This window comes from Contarinia nasturtii, unplaced genomic scaffold, assembly GCF_009176525.2.
Source record: "Contarinia nasturtii isolate CC-2019 unplaced genomic scaffold, AAFC_CNas_1.1 Cnas_scaffold_1768, whole genome shotgun sequence".
Classification (NCBI taxonomy): domain Eukaryota; kingdom Metazoa; phylum Arthropoda; class Insecta; order Diptera; family Cecidomyiidae; genus Contarinia; species Contarinia nasturtii.
The window spans coordinates 44,926-60,638 of NW_022199099.1; the positions used below are offsets into that span (position 1 = coordinate 44,926).

A 15,713-nucleotide genomic window follows, 5' to 3' on the forward strand; every position below is an offset into this window, starting at 1 on the left:
TGTCTCTAATGCTGGTAATACGCTTGCAATTTTCTTTATATTTTCGTTACTTATGTACATATTGTACAGACTACGAGTCCCAAGTGATAGAGTATCAATTGTTGGACATTTGCTGACGAATTTGAAGAATTCATCGCTGTATTCACAAATTGCGAACATCCGTAAACTTTTCAGTCGATCGAATGAAAATGGAATTTTGGGAAATAATTCATCTGCCCCTAGATACACATTAATCTCGAATTCATTCAAACTTTTAAAATGAATCGTATCCCCTTCGTAGCTTAATTCTTCCTTGGACATGACATTTATTTTGAGTCTTGCAACTGATTGTAAATACTTGCTTAAGTTTGCAAACAACTGCATATTCAATCCTGACCACAAGTACACTTCGAAATATTTCAATTGTGGATTCAATCGGCAGGCTGTCTCAATGGATTTTTTGCATGAATCGATGAGTCTTCCATGTGAAACTTCAATTGTCAGTTCCATTAATTTTGGCATAGGTTTGTCGATATCCATAATATTACCTTTGCTATTGTAACGTAATGAATTTATATTTGGAAAAAGCCAATCGATACTGTTTGGTCCCAAGCTACAATACTTCAAATAAACGTGTTGAACCTTTGAAAATGGTTTTTGGAATTTATTCAAAATTGTTATTTCTCTAATATTGATTTCCCACACATTAATACAGTATTCATTTAAGTAATTTAAAAAACACTCATGAACACTCGACAAAGTTGGAACGATTTTCGGATCGGCTTTAATATTCATGTTCCTTATCAAGTGTCCAAGATAGCGTACAAACTGAAAGCAGGTTTTTACATCCAAAAAACTAAATTCCGAATAGAGATCTGAGATGGTGATAGCAGGCTCCATAGAAATATAAAGATGTGAACCAAATTTATATTCTCGTACCAATGTGCATTTAGAAACACTTCTCAAATATTTGTTGGAATCAGCTACATTCAGTAGATCTTTCAAATCCAAATACATAAAAATATGTTCGAGACAATCGAAATTGACGTCAGTAATTTTTTTTTCTTCGGTTAATTGGTCGTGATTTTCTAAATTCTGTCGTTTAATTCGTTGAATCTCAAGTCGTTTACTCTTTCTTTTTCCCCAGATTGTTTTTTCTTCATGTTGATTTTCTTTTGTGGTCTCCATTTTCGATGATGTCTTAAAAAGTACACTTTTAATGGTAAAATTAAAACTCACTTTAAAAATTCAAGTTTAAAATTGCGGTGTTTCTAATGTGATGATATGTAGTCAACAGTCTGAAGGCAACTAACATTGAATGTCACCAAAAGGTGACAAAAACATACCAATGTCAAACAATGAAAGAACCATGGACTTTGAACAAATAGTAACGACTACCAGCGACAGGGATATATGTTGTCATTAGTCCTCACTCAAACAGAAAGTATTATCAACCGTAGGCTTGACAGTATTATTAAGATTATTTTCAGATATTAGATAGACAGATTTGCAATCCATGAACCTGTTCGGCGAACATTTCATTTTCTACGAATGATCGACCAACCCCACACAATTCATACGAATGAACGTAAAATGTCAGAAAAAAGAAAAAAGTGCTAAATTCATTAGATTCAATTCTAATAATTCTAGAGTTTAGACACATGATTCGAAAATAACCGAACAAAAAACAAATTAACGAATGGCGTAGAAGTTCTATTCGATTTCTGAATGTACATTGTAAACGTACAGCCATGCATTGAAATAGATGCATGTTCTTTTTTTTTGTTTACTTTTTATTATAAAAAGTTCAAAACATTTCAAACTGGTTTAGTTCAAAAAACTAAAAAAGACGAAAACAAATTTGATTGGTCCAAATGTAATATTAATTGAATGCTGCCAACTTCATATTGACACGTCAATTTCGAAACGTCATATTGCATCAAGTTGATTTATTTCGGACAGCAAACGAGCACGAACCACAAGTAGACAATCACTATTCGCCGTATACGGAGACACACTTTGTACCGCAATGAATTTCCAATCGATTTGCGACCACCGCAAATTTGTGGAAAAGGTGAGCAAACTTTTTTATTATTTGTTAACAAAATTCAAATATCCATCTGTATATAAAGTATTTCGATTCTTCTGGCAGTTAATCGTTTAATCAATATTTGAAGTCCATTAGATTACATAGAAAGTGAAAAATACAGATGCGATTTAATTTCAAAAATTAAATTCCATTTCTTGAACTGAAAGATGGTGAATTGTGCAACCAATAATATCTATACAGTTTAATACAGTTCAGTTGCTTGCGTCACAGTATTGTGCTGTTGTTGCATTTGCGAATGTATCGTACGACAGTGTCACTGTGTTAGTTGTAGCTGTACTTTGAAAATGATATACCTTCTTGATTATTACGTTCTCTCATTATATTGATTTCTGCTCATTCTCTTCTTTAGATACCAAAGGCAACTTTTAGAATAGTTTCCCGTCAAAGGGATGCCATCAAATGTGCACCACCACCATCGTCGTTTAATTTTTTCCGTCCCTGGGTTGATCATGCAAATGATAAAACAAATTCGGAAAACAAAAGTGATGCGCAACTGTATTTGAATCGAAATTCAGACAACATTAAGATGCAAACCGACAACGATAGCGAATGTTTAAAGAAGATATGCAACACCAATGAATTCTCATATGAAATACGAAGTGATGGGAATTCAGACGACGATCGCAAAGAGATTGAGAAGACAGCAGTGACGAAAATCGATCAAACACCTGAAAATAGACGAAAAAAACATAAATGTTTTTCATGTGAATATGTTACATTGCATAAAGGTCATTTCGAAAAACATGCTCGAATCCACTTGGGTCGACGTTTCAAATGTGATTTATGTCAAAGGGGTTTTTATACGACTGTTCATTTGAAAAAACATAAACGACTCCACCGAATGGGGTTAGTAGATACAAAAGATGCTCCAAAATGCAAAATATGTGACGAAAAATTTTCAAACGAAAGAAATTTGTCCGACCATCATAGCTGTGTAATGACATTTGAATGCGAAATTTGTCAAAAAAAATTTGCTAACAAATATAGTTTAGACAGTCATTTAGAAGTTCATGTACAGTCACTGACGTCCAGCTATGGAACATGTGGTCAGGGACTTGGAAACGAAGACAATAAACAGATGCAAGAGATATTCGAAACCACGTTTGATTCGGTGCAACAAGTATCGAGGGATGAGAGCGAAAGGACAGCGACAAAAAGTGCAAAAATCGACACTAACAATGCTATATACGGGATCACCACTTAGAAATTGACAAAAATTCCAATTTTGATGAACTGATTATTATATTTTTCGTTTGCTTATAAACTGAATAAACGCATCCACTACGATGGAGAAGTACCTACAGCAGAACAATAACGAACTATTATTTTTTTTTTTAAATTTTGTAACTTTTTTTTTACTTTTTTTATATAACTCTTTATTGCCATTTAGATGCCAGTTCAACTGCCTGATGAAACAGTAGCCAAGAAAAATTCCTTCGATTTACACGAAAAAAAGACCAAATTACATTTTGCTTTATATTTTTTTAAATATTTTGACTGTACCACATAAATGTAAAGGTAATAAACGCTCAATTTTTCCGATTTTTTGGAATTGAACGAAAGGGGCGTGGCCGACTTCTCTCATTAAAAAAGTAGAGAGAAAAAGAGAAAAAAGAAGGTATTTGCTTTTCAACACTTAATTTAATTAAATCCTGTACTTCTTTTCATAAATTTGCACTTCTCAATAGCTGCGCTGCAGCTATTCACAGAATTGCATTAAATGCATTGTCATTCACCGGCTGATAGCAAAAAAACAGGTAAAAATCTGAAATGAAGCGGTAAAATTTGAAAATGTTTCATTGCCGATACAATTCGAATGAATGTTCTCTTCATCGATTGTGTGCGCCTCCCACCGGTCCGGAGTTGTACTACATAGACATTGACGTCGATGTGAAACAACACAAGAAGAAGAACACACATCAGTGAAAGAAGAAAAAGAAATAGACTCACAAGCAAAACTACAACAAAAGTCATTCATTTGCCAATTCATTGTGTTTTTCTGTCATATTTTTCATAAATAAATCACACGAAATGCAATCATTTGTGTTTGGCTGTAATAAAAAAGAATTTTTTTTTGAAATTTGATAAGAGTGAGTTAAATGTTTCCAATCGTAGCAAAAGAACGATTTGTAGCTAGAGTTGTATTGTATTTTATTGTGGGTATAAAAGATAAACAAGATCGGCGACAATCCCACTCATTTACATTCCACCAAATCAACGCAATTGAATTTAATTAGAATCAATTTTGTTGTGAATATGTTTGTGTGTGTGTGTCGAATGCGGAAGAAAAAGTGAAAATTCATTCCGAGAAATTTTTTTCTTAATAAAAAAAAGTCTTTGATCGGAAATACGATATTCGCATCGCAAGTGAATGGGACCATGTATACGAATGTATTTGTATGTGTATGTGCTAGTGTGTAGTTTTTGTTTGTTTCACTCTCTGGTGCAATGCCGTGCCATTCCGATTCGCTACGCTATATTTTAATACATTATTCGTTTTTTTTGACTGAACAAATATAAATATGATTAGAAGGAATGGACAGTGAACGCGCGCGACATATCCAAACACATAAATGCATGTATGCCACACGGTGCATGTGTGTATGGGTTGGAGCCAGTGAAATGTATGTCAGTATCGGTTGATTGAAATCAATTAATAATATATGGTTGTTGTTGCCACTTTGGCGTTGTGGTGAAGGTACCTTGTGATGAGATAGACTGAACGATGATGCACAGCAGAAAAAAACACAAACGGGATGGCATACACTCGTGTCATGTTCGTACATCTTAAATCAAGCGAACAACTCAATGATCGCACTCACTTGTTTCCTCTCATTGCATCTCTATCTCACTCTCTCTCTCGTTCTCTCGGTCTTGCTCTCGCCACTTTTGCTGTGCCGTTTCATCTGTTATTCAATTATTCTCATGAATTTTAAAATGCCATTGGCTGTATGACACGCGCCTCGTCTCTCATAAATTATTCGGTGTGTTTTAATCAATGTTTACGCTTTTGGCTTTCGGTCACTTTTGCAAATATTGACGATTCTTCATTATTATGTGTAGTTTGTCGAACGCATTATTCATATTTTGCATGCTACGGCCTGTCGGTGGGGTAATATCGTGCCGTGTGTGAGAGAGATCAAATGGAATAGTCGTTGTGGAAAGTAAAATTGTGTTTTTTTAAGCGGATTTTTATTAGAGAATGTCGCAATTTTGTTGAGAATCCAAGCGTAGCCAAACTACTGTGACTTGTTCGTATGGCACAAACTATGACTTATTCGAAGTTTCTCAAAGATGAAGTTTAACGAACAGTTTTTGACGTAAAAAGTGAAATCTTTAAGAGAAGATTAGAAATGATCGGAAACAAAAGAACTTCGATGATGAAAACAGTGTTCAAAGGTTGGAAAAACACAAAAAAAAATTGAAAATGCTTCAATTTTTTTAGAAAATAGTTTGAAATTTTTTTCTGAAAATTAAAAGCACAAAGACATTCAGTTCGCGAAAACAATTCCCCAAAGCCAAAAAGTTCCCAAAAAAACGAAACAGTATTCAAAAGCATTCCCAGGTATACGATTGTTTGAAACGAGCATTAAGTTGATAAAGAATGCGAATTCAAAGACCCCAATTAAAAAGTGAAAATATTACCGAAAATGGTGTAAAAAAGAACAAAAACAGTCGTAAACAAATGTATGCAATTATTTAAACCGATTCAAAATTTTGTGATAACTATTTGGGGCCATTCATTTTAAAAGGCGTCGTCTTGTTGTTTGTTTTATCAACGAACGAAAAATAAATAAACAAAATCCCACTCGTTTGGTTTGCCTTGACTTGTTTTATTTGCATATATGAATAGCAAATGTCTTATCTTCGGATGTGTTGTGTTCCCACCATGTTTCATGACTCAGTCGACGCCGATTATTTACGCATTATTATTGTGTGATTCTTTTCTTCATCGTTCTACATTTTCTTGAATGCTAGCTTGAATGTGAAAGGAACGATTCGTGTAACAAAAATTAGTGTTCAGTTAATTTCCGGGACAATAGTAGACTCTTTCTAATCATAATTGAAATTGAGAAGCCATACAAAGTCATTGTATGCGAATGGAAATTAAGTGTGGCAGCCAACTGTGTAATTTGTTTCGTTGTACACAAAGTGTTGGTGCGTGAACTGAATTTCTTCCGACATGTTGCTGTGTATTCAGCATCTTGAACTACATTGAAAACGGTTCTTTCTTTTGTTTTGTCGATGTGTGCGTGTGTGTGTGTGTATTTTGGTTAGAGATTTTTGCTATAGCGAGCGCATTTTTATCATTTCTTCGGCGCAATGAATTGCGAGAGCAACATATTTTGCAATTTTTCAATTATTCATCTGCATATTTTAGACATGAGATCGAGTTCTATATAACCGATGCGCACCCACAGTCAGATGGTGTTGCTCATACATAACATAGCATTACAACTATAATTATTTTGCGATTTTTCAACATCGTTTTTTTTGCGGATGGGAAAATGCTTCATTCCACTTTTACTTTTTGATGCAACCGATAATCGTGGGAAGTTCGCTGATTACTTGATGGAAATTATTGTAGTTTTTGGCGAAAAAATCACAAGATTTTTTTGCGCAAAGACTGATAGACAACGAATAACGAGTGATTCGTAACAGAAGTAAAGTAGATAGGGATGGTTCGACATCGCTGTTGATTTTGACAACAATTTTGTAGAGATTTTTTTTCTTTATACTAAACTGTAACTACAGATTTAAAGATCCATGAAATTTTAATCGCGAAAATAATGTTGTTTAATTGATAAGTGAATATATTTTGCACGATTAAGACTGAACGGTTGATTTATAGCGTGTAGTTCTCAGTGGTCATTGACATGCAGAGTGATTTATTAAAGCGAAGCGTGACTTCCCTTTCAATTAATAATCTCCAAGGCGAAATTTTGCAAGAATTGAATTTTTGCACCTTGTTATAAATTTGATTTTAATCATCGCCATTTGAAATGAGTAAAAAGCACCACTTTTAACTCAGCGTCAAGAGTGATTTGTCCTATTTATTCCGATTTGTGAGAATGTGATGTTATATTTTGAGTCTAACATTAGAGTCAACACATTTAGTGTTTATTGGATACTTGCAAATATTCTTTCATTGAGTTTAGCCAATTTTTCGGACTTAGTCTGATTTTGATGTTTGATCTGATTTTCTCCATTGTTTGCATACACTAATTCCATAAATTCTAATTTGTATCTTTTCAGATTTTCTCCAAATTTTTTGTTAAAATTCTCCCTCTTTTGAATTGGCACGATTTAAATGTGATTTAAGAAAGACGTCGACCTTTGGAACCCCAAACGATAAATTGAGAGCGGCTGTTTGCTCTCTTGGTGATAGGGAAAACATTGAAAATTACGATAAGTACCAACGAAAACGAATGCGTACACGATGAGTTGGCTACGTCCCAGTCCGTTGCGACAGAGTTTTACACGAACCAGTCGTAGCCGATCCATCGACGCAACGAATACGGAATGTGATCCAAAGGCATGCTATGACAGTTTCTGCAAACATTGGCAACAAATTCATGAAATCATTCTGCGGGCAGAAGTAAGTAGATAGAGTCGGAAATATTTCACTAAAATGTCTAATGTATTCCAAAAATACTAAAAAAAATACGTTCATATTTGCAGACTTCAAGCGGAACGAGCCATGACGATGTTCTTGGTGTGGTCAGTCATTTAGATCATATGGTAACACTTTTGCTATTGGAATTGCACAATTGTAATAAGTATCCGCCGCCAGCGTCACAAGCAGCACCACCATCACCTTGCCTAGAATATTTGCTTAGCGAAAATCTACTCGACAAACTCTATGAATGGAGCAAAACAACTGAAAGGTATGCATTTTTATGAAAAATTCAATTCTATTATCCAATGAAATGACATAATTTGTGATTGATAATTGCTTACTTATTCATTCTGTAGATATTCTGATGCCGTTCGATTGGAGCAATTGAAATTGTATGAACAGTTAGTCACGCATTCTCGTCATCAGCTTTTGTTAGTGCACGAATCATTTTTACGACCATTGCTTAAGGTACTAACCTCCAGTTTGGGCGTTAAATATCCAACCGATGTTGAAAAGAGACTTGTTATTTTGCTGAATCAATTATGCGTCGTCTTAATGCAAAATGTTAATTTACTCGATTTATTCTTTTGCTCAACGTCGCAACATCAACAAGGAAGCGATGAAACTAAGTAAGAATTTTTGGAGTTTTTTTTTTCATAATTTTTAGTAATTTCTCATTTTTTCCATATTTCAGTTTCATCATATTTTCACTGTTGTTGCCGTACGTTCACAGTGAAGGATCGCTTGGCCATCAAGCTCGCGATGCACTATTGTTGTGCATGTCATTGTCGCAAAAAAACTCAAATGTTGGCACTTATATTGCGAAATACTCATCAATGTGTCCTGTACTCGTCACCGGCTTAGGTGGCCTATACTCTTCACTACCAAATAGCTTTGATATCGGTCACAGTGATTGGTATCGAATAACACCGGACGATGTGGCCGATATACCAAAACTCACATTGTTTATGAATTGCCTTGAATTTTGTAATGCCGTCGTTCAAGTTGCTCATGATCTTATTAAACAACAATTGCTCGATTTTATGTATCAAGGATTCATTGTACCAGTTCTTGGACCGGCTCTGTTACAGGTAAAATCATCGACAACTCTTGGACCTTTCACCTCTCAATGGCTAAAATTTTATTTCCAATCATTTGCACACAAATTTTCTAATTGTATCCATAGCATTTGGGCTACTTTCACTCTATCTAAAAAGAATATCATAATTTTGCTCGTCTCTCGTTTGTAAAGTAACACTAGCTGTGTACTAATTTCGAAGCTATCGAAAATTCAGACAAATTTCGCTCGAAATGCTATGAATACATTTGGATGTAACCTTTTATTTTGCCTTCTGTCAATCTTCTTTTGGGTTTCCTTGGTATTTTATGTCAATGTATAAATTGCTGGGCCGTCGGCTTTTCATCGTGCTGTAAGGATATGCTTGATGTTCGTGCAAGGCGAATGCAGCGAATCAACGTGAAATAATTTATCGTTGTCATTTGTAAATGTTTGTGTCCGCATGTAATTCATTACTCTATTGACTCATTTATCTACATATCATAAAATCTAATTCATCTAAAGCAAATTTTTACTATTTTTTTTTGGAAAATTGGGTTTTTTTTCGCATTTTGTTTGCTAATGCTAAAGGTTAATGCCAAACCGTTTCACCATTTTTAATGCTTTCATTTAATTTTATGGGAAAATTAATATTGGTTTAATAAGTTTAAAAAATTTAAAATCATTGAGAACTGATTGAATTTTTTAACCGAACATTTTCTTTGGAAATTTCAAATTTTTCAAGATTTTTTTTTACTTCAAATTATTTTTATCAGTTTTAAGCGGATTTTGATTGGGTCGAATTTAAATGAGTAAAATATCTCTTTTTCCATCAATTTCATAATTTAATCTTTTTTGTTCCGTCAGTTTTTTTTATAATTTTTTTTCATTTTTCAAAAATTGTGAAAATTTGTCATGAAACATTGTTAAATAATCGTCAACAAAATTTTCAAAAAATGTCTCAAGATTCTGCTATAAATATCATTTACCCTTAAACTCTAAAATTTCGTATTCAAATAGTAGAATCAACTGTAATTTAAGATAATGAAAACTATGGTGAAGGTTTGTGTTCTTCTCTCTTACACTCCCCCACTCTCTACTTCTCAAATATCTTTCGTAGACTTAACAGTGACTAAAAACTCGATAAACGTCAAGTCTAAACCTGTTTTATGCGCACAATTCCCAACCAAATGCAACACAAAAATTTACAAATGTCTAATAAAAACCAATGCACACTGTTCACATGTCATCGGGATCAAAGTAGAAAAAAAACACACACACACCTCCTAAAAATCCGAAATAAAAGTCCGATTCATTTGAAATGCCCAAGAATTTAGCGTTAACATATCTGAGTGAAATCCGATTGCAGATTTTCAAAGGAGCCAACCAATTCCAGACAAACAATGCATCACAAATAACGGCAATGGCCTATCTCGATTTGATATTGCGCTCTGTCACCGAACCGGCTTTGTTGAAGATTTTCGTGCAATTTTTGCTGGACGAAACGAAATTCGATGGCGAACGAATTTTGGATGTTTTAGTGGAGCGATTGCTGTCGAATGATAATCGAGTAAGTGTAAAAAATTTAAATATACATATATTATAAAAAGCTAATATGAATTTCTATTTTCAGTTGTGCATTGTGACGTTATCTCTATTCGATACCCTGTTGAGTTTATACTGTGAGGATATAATGCTTGAATTGCTGTTGAAGTATTTATTACCCGGTCGTCATATACCAATATTGCATCGGCATAAAATCAATAAAATCGATCCATATTCGACGGCTGTTGAGTTCTTCTTCGATTTGTCGCCGGAAATAATGCACCAACCAAATGAGTCTGTGGCACATCAACAAATACAACCAATTAGCAAAACAATCGGAGCCAATTGGAATCATTATGGTTTGCATTCGGGTGATTCATTGTATTCAAATTATCATGCATATTTATGTGATGCCAGACAACGAATTAATCATTGTAAAGCGGCTTGTAATAATTGGTCGAATTCATATCGATACCAAAAACATCCGGCGAATAAGAAAAACGAACGCTCATTGGAAATTATTAAGAGTTTATTGAGCGAACTCGGATATGAGTCGAATGGCAGCAACATCGATGCGAACATTGATAAGGGCACAAAGCAATTGGATAGCTTGCAGTCACTTGGCGAAAGCAGCGGTTATGAAAGTTTGAGGTATCGATTTGAAGAGGATGAATCCACGTCAACGACCAATGGAATGAGTACAATTTCATCATCGCCGCCGGTTGAAGTGAACAATTTTGAAAATATCGACGCAGATGGATGCATTAAACGAAAGTATGAAACGTGGAAATTGTCGAGTAGACGACCAGAACCTGTGATTGACTTAGATTTTACTGAAGATCTTTTTACACAAGGGACCGTATCATTGGGTAAGATCTTTTTTATTTTACAAATATGAGACACTTTTTTCGGCATTTTTATTTTATTTATTTATATCTATTGTAAAAAAATTGGAAAAATCGAAAAAAAATTAAATTTTTTTTATTTTTTTATTTCACAATATTTTAATTAAAATTTATTATTGTCGAAAAAGTCTCAAAATACTTCAGAAAAAATCCACTTTAATAATATTCGCCTCTTCAAAAATCTCCGTAGGTCCCTTCTTAAGTGCTCTTCTTCGAAAATTGCAAACATTTACCAGTAATGGAATTTATGTGAATTTCCATTTAACCGGATTGATATCACGCTTGGCATGGTATCCATTGCCATTGGTACATTCGATATTATTGCGACCTGATATTCCAGTGACATCAGATACACCGTCATTGCATCAAGTATTGAAAATTCTCAAGCAACAAATCGACGCCGAACTGCCGGTGTGCGAAGAATCACTGGAGCACATTGATGCCGGCCGAACAAATTTAATCGAACGTGAATTTCGACTAGTGAATGCACGAAATAATGCGTTTGAAATAACCAAAACACCCGGACCAAATGGTGTTAAATATCCACAAGCGATAAATACATCATCGATAACACCACCACAACTCACGCCCAGTTCCTCATACGATCCATTTAAACGGACCGAAAATAGACGGAAAAGTATCAAAACGTCGTTCAAAGAGATGTTCCGACGACCATCAAGTGGACACAGCAACAGCAGCAATAGCAGCGGAGGTAAGAATTTTCGTGTACCACACATTTTTGTTTTGCATTGATTGAAGAGTGTGAAAAAAACAACAACAAGTAGATGACGTGTGTGTGTGTATGAGATTGCTTTTTAGTATCTAGACATTCAAATGACAGCAAAAATATAGATTCTCTGGCAACACGAAGCATACATCAATTTGCCATAATTTTAACTTCGATTTTGAATGTTTCCGTCAACTTTTTGAGCACCACAGCTCTCTCCCACAAACAAATACAGGGGTTAAGAATTTTATTTTTTCTACCGGAACTTTGTTTTTGGATTTTTTTTAATTTAAAAAAAAAATCGAACTTTTTTGAAATATTTTTTTTTTGAAAAATTCAAACTTTTCCAAATGATAAAAAAAATCAGAAAAAAACTCCAAAAAAAGTTTAATCTAAAAGTGAATTTTAATAATTCCCCCCAAACCGTACAATTTTCACAAAATAACCCCACGTCAGAATTGATTTATTCAACGTAAATTTAAGTTTAACCTTCGATCGATCGATTGCGCTTATTTTTAACACAAAAACCCATCAACATTAGCCATTTATATCATTCGTGACTAACCGTCCTAGTTTCATTCTAATGGTTCCCCCCGCTCAAATTACCATCACAAATCACTATAGGCTTCGGCTCAATCAGCAAATGTTATTTTCGTCAAAATCATTTACAAGCAGTTTTATACATTTATATTCAGTGCTTTCATTCAATTTGGCTTCAACATGAAAATCTAAATTTCTTTTTCCGTATATTTTTTCTATTGTCATTCTTATCAGGTTTGTCGCAAATTCTAGAATTCTTCACCGGTAAATATCATTTGCTTTAATTGTTCTCGTTAATACTATTTCAATGGTGTATATTTTTATCAAGTGGTGTCGGTGTATTTTCTATATAGTGTCCTTGCATGTGCCGTTTTTATTTATTTATTATGTAATCATATCTAACACCTGGTCTCTATATATTGTCATGCGTTGCTTTTGTATACTAACCCAATTTGCATGGTTCATTCTCATTATTTCCCTTTTAATTAATTAAGAAGGTCATTACTGATACACACATTTATCGGTGACCTTTTTGACGAACATTTTTTTTTTTAATTGAAATTTTTAACAATTTTTTTTACTGTAGCTTAATTGTATCACGTAATTTGAAAAAAAGGAGATATTCGTGGAAATGGAACCAATGTGTGAGAAAGTATGATTATTTGAATACGGTTTTTCTTGAATTACAAAAAAACTGATTTTAGACAAGGTTTCGAGTTGTAACGTACGACAGATAGGACCTACTTGTCCAATGTCAACTATGGTATTTTGAAAAGAGATACAGAACTAACACAGTATTGTGTTTCTATCAATTTTCTCAAATTTTTCACACAAATATCCTAAGAATCCCCACAAAAGAGTCTTTTTCCACGACATACCCTTTTGTATATATACCTTCATTGGCATGCATTAGTAGTAAATTAAACGTTGATTTCCACCTCAATACTTATCAAAATTATCTCTGCCATCAATTTTGTAGGTTCATCAAATGCGACTGTTCGTGAATTGTCACCGTCGTCACCGGCTCATGCATCCTATGATTCTCTGTCCAATGATAGTTCAACGTATTCATCAATCGATGCGATATCATGTTCATCATCGACCGGTGCTGTTACCACCACCAACAATAAGCGAATGCGTGATCTAGCCCTGTGTGCTGTTCTACTCGACGAATGGCTCAAAGAATTGGCTGCAATTTCACAAGAGCAAAGCATTGTTCTCCTAACCGATACTTTTATCAATCATTTTTGATCGTGAAACAAACGTCCAACGCATATATTTTCAACGCACAAACAGAATCTATGTAGATTTTTATGTAATATACAAATAACTACGTTAATTGCATGGCATTTGATCTATCCATCGATAGATGGCGTGCATGTCACAATGGTGGGAAAACTCATGAATGAAAGAACGAGACAAACACATCTATAGTTCAATTTTAGTATTACGGTGAACCAGCCAGAGAGTACCATTTGGCGCCGTTGATATCATTAGTGCTCAAAATATTTGAAAAATCTCTAAGCAATTTTTACTGTGTTTTTTGTGTGCATTAACACTCAACACCAACAAATGTACATATGAGATATTTTATATGGATAATTAGTAATTAATTGAACAGAGTGTCAATGTATGGTTTTTTTTTGCTCTTTATTTAGTCGGTTAAGCAATTTTTTTCTGTTTCTTCTTTTTAACCAGTTTTTTTTTTAAATAATATATATTCACGCCCTCCCAGTTTTTTTATGATTCTCTTTTTTTCCTGTTCAGAGTTTTATAGAGATAATAAAATTTAGTTTGTAAGAGAAAAGACGTGCAAAAAAGATTAGCAAAGACGAGAATGTATTTTGCTTTGGAGAAAATTAAAGATGAAAATCCTAAAAATCTTGTTACTATGACATATGTACAAATGATCATTAAAATTAATAAAAAAAAAACAAATAAATTTTTCACATCTTTGTTGAGAATTTATTGGATTTTAATTGAAGTCGTTGGTGGATTTTTTTCAACTAAAAAAGAACAAATTAATTATTTTTAATTTTTTGACTCAAAATGGATTATTTTGACTGAACTTTTGATTTGAACAAATCGACGCTAAGAGAACTCCAAAAGTACTCGCTTCGTGGTCTAACACCTATCTCTTATCGAGAACAGCTCGGGGTTAATTATAACTATATCTAAATCAGAACTATAGTTCTGAATTATAATTCAGCCAAAAATGTGTTTTTTTCTTAATATTTGTATGAAAATACTGAATTTTACTGTTTTTTTTCGATAAAATTTGCAATTTACCTGTATAAAATTCGTGTGTTTATTTTATCATTTTTGAATTCTCCGCCCGATTTTAATTGGAAATGAGTCAAAATTATGAAAAGTCGCTCTTTTCATATTTGTACCGAAGATCTACACAATTGAATAAAAAAAAATTCAGACGCATATTGTACAAACCAATGATGCAATTTTACTAGTTTTTCCATCTACTACAACCAGACAATATATTTAGCTGCCGTCATCTGGATATTTCAGCTCATCTGGATGCCGTCAACAGATGATGCGAAGTGAAAACAATAGAAGTGATTGTTATAGTAATACCAGTATATAACAAGCTTATATACCTATAACAATCACTTCTATTGTTTTCACTTTGTATCATCTGCTGACGATATCCAGATGAGCTGTAATATCCAGATGACGACAGCTAAATATATTGTCTGACTACAACGCCCTATTCACGAAGTTCATGTCAGAGAAGATCATGTCACGGTGTCATCGAACGATTTTTAAAAAAAGTCGCTACTACGACAAGAACCGTTGCTATAAACTTTATTTATTTGAAACTACCATGCAATGCTAGGTAAGACCTGCATTATTGTCATATTGATAAAACTTTGTTAAATATAAAATGGTATTTTACGATTTTTTCTTGGAAGACGCTTAAAAACGTCGCGCAAATTCGAATGGAGCCATCAAAAAATGACTTAAATAATCAATGATAATAATAAAGGGATAAAAAACCAAAGAACGACAAGTTGATAAAGACGACACGGTTCATTGAAAACCCGCCGTCGTCGAAATGCGACAGTTTCACTTCCGGATTTTTTTTTCGGTCTACGCTTTTTCCGCTCAACATACGAGACATCCATTGACGAGCGTCAAAGCGACATTCTGCTAAAATTTTCTTTTCAAAGTTTTTCATTTTCCCAAAAATACAATACTTTCATTGATAAATTCCA

General features: G+C 33.7%; 2 protein-coding genes across 7 annotated transcripts; both read left to right on the forward strand.

The window, feature by feature from the left end:
* Window positions 1-1,916: 1,916 nt before the first annotated feature.
* LOC116347283 (zinc finger protein 320-like) lies at window positions 1,917-3,398 on the forward strand. Its single transcript, XM_031777843.1, has 2 exons — window positions 1,917-2,053; window positions 2,439-3,398. The coding sequence occupies exons 1-2, from the start codon at window positions 2,009-2,011 to the stop codon at window positions 3,291-3,293; spliced, it is 900 nt and encodes a 299-aa protein (XP_031633703.1). The 5' UTR covers window positions 1,917-2,008; the 3' UTR covers window positions 3,294-3,398.
* Window positions 3,399-4,009: 611 nt separating this feature from the next.
* LOC116347280 (UPF0518 protein GJ17503) lies at window positions 4,010-14,413 on the forward strand. Of its 6 annotated transcripts, none has more exons than XM_031777834.1 (10): window positions 4,010-4,179; window positions 7,346-7,688; window positions 7,772-7,977; window positions 8,066-8,338; window positions 8,404-8,800; window positions 10,136-10,336; window positions 10,400-11,180; window positions 11,407-11,928; window positions 12,718-12,747; window positions 13,463-14,413. In XM_031777834.1, the coding sequence occupies exons 2-10, from the start codon at window positions 7,530-7,532 to the stop codon at window positions 13,732-13,734; spliced, it is 2,841 nt and encodes a 946-aa protein (XP_031633694.1). In that variant the 5' UTR covers window positions 4,010-4,179; window positions 7,346-7,529; the 3' UTR covers window positions 13,735-14,413. The 6 variants fall into 6 exon arrangements, with proteins under 6 accessions (XP_031633694.1, XP_031633698.1, XP_031633699.1 ...); XM_031777838.1 differs by having other exon boundaries at window positions 10,163-10,336; XM_031777835.1 differs by lacking the exon at window positions 4,010-4,179 and adding an exon at window positions 5,249-5,488.
* Window positions 14,414-15,713: the final 1,300 nt, after the last annotated feature.

Bases quoted from the DNA above. Each gene is read 5' to 3' on its own strand.
- LOC116347280 (XM_031777834.1), top strand. From the start codon at position 7,530: ATGAGTTGGCTACGTCCCAGTCCGTTGCGACAGAGTTTTACACGAACC. The intron at 8,339-8,403 runs GTAAGAATTTTT...TCCATATTTCAG, and splicing joins CAAGGAAGCGATGAAACTAA to TTTCATCATATTTTCACTGT. The intron at 11,181-11,406 runs GTAAGATCTTTT...AAATCTCCGTAG, and splicing joins ACAAGGGACCGTATCATTGG to GTCCCTTCTTAAGTGCTCTT.
- LOC116347283 (XM_031777843.1), top strand. From the start codon at position 2,009: ATGAATTTCCAATCGATTTGCGACCACCGCAAATTTGTGGAAAAG. The intron at 2,054-2,438 runs GTGAGCAAACTT...TCTCTTCTTTAG, and splicing joins ACCGCAAATTTGTGGAAAAG to ATACCAAAGGCAACTTTTAG.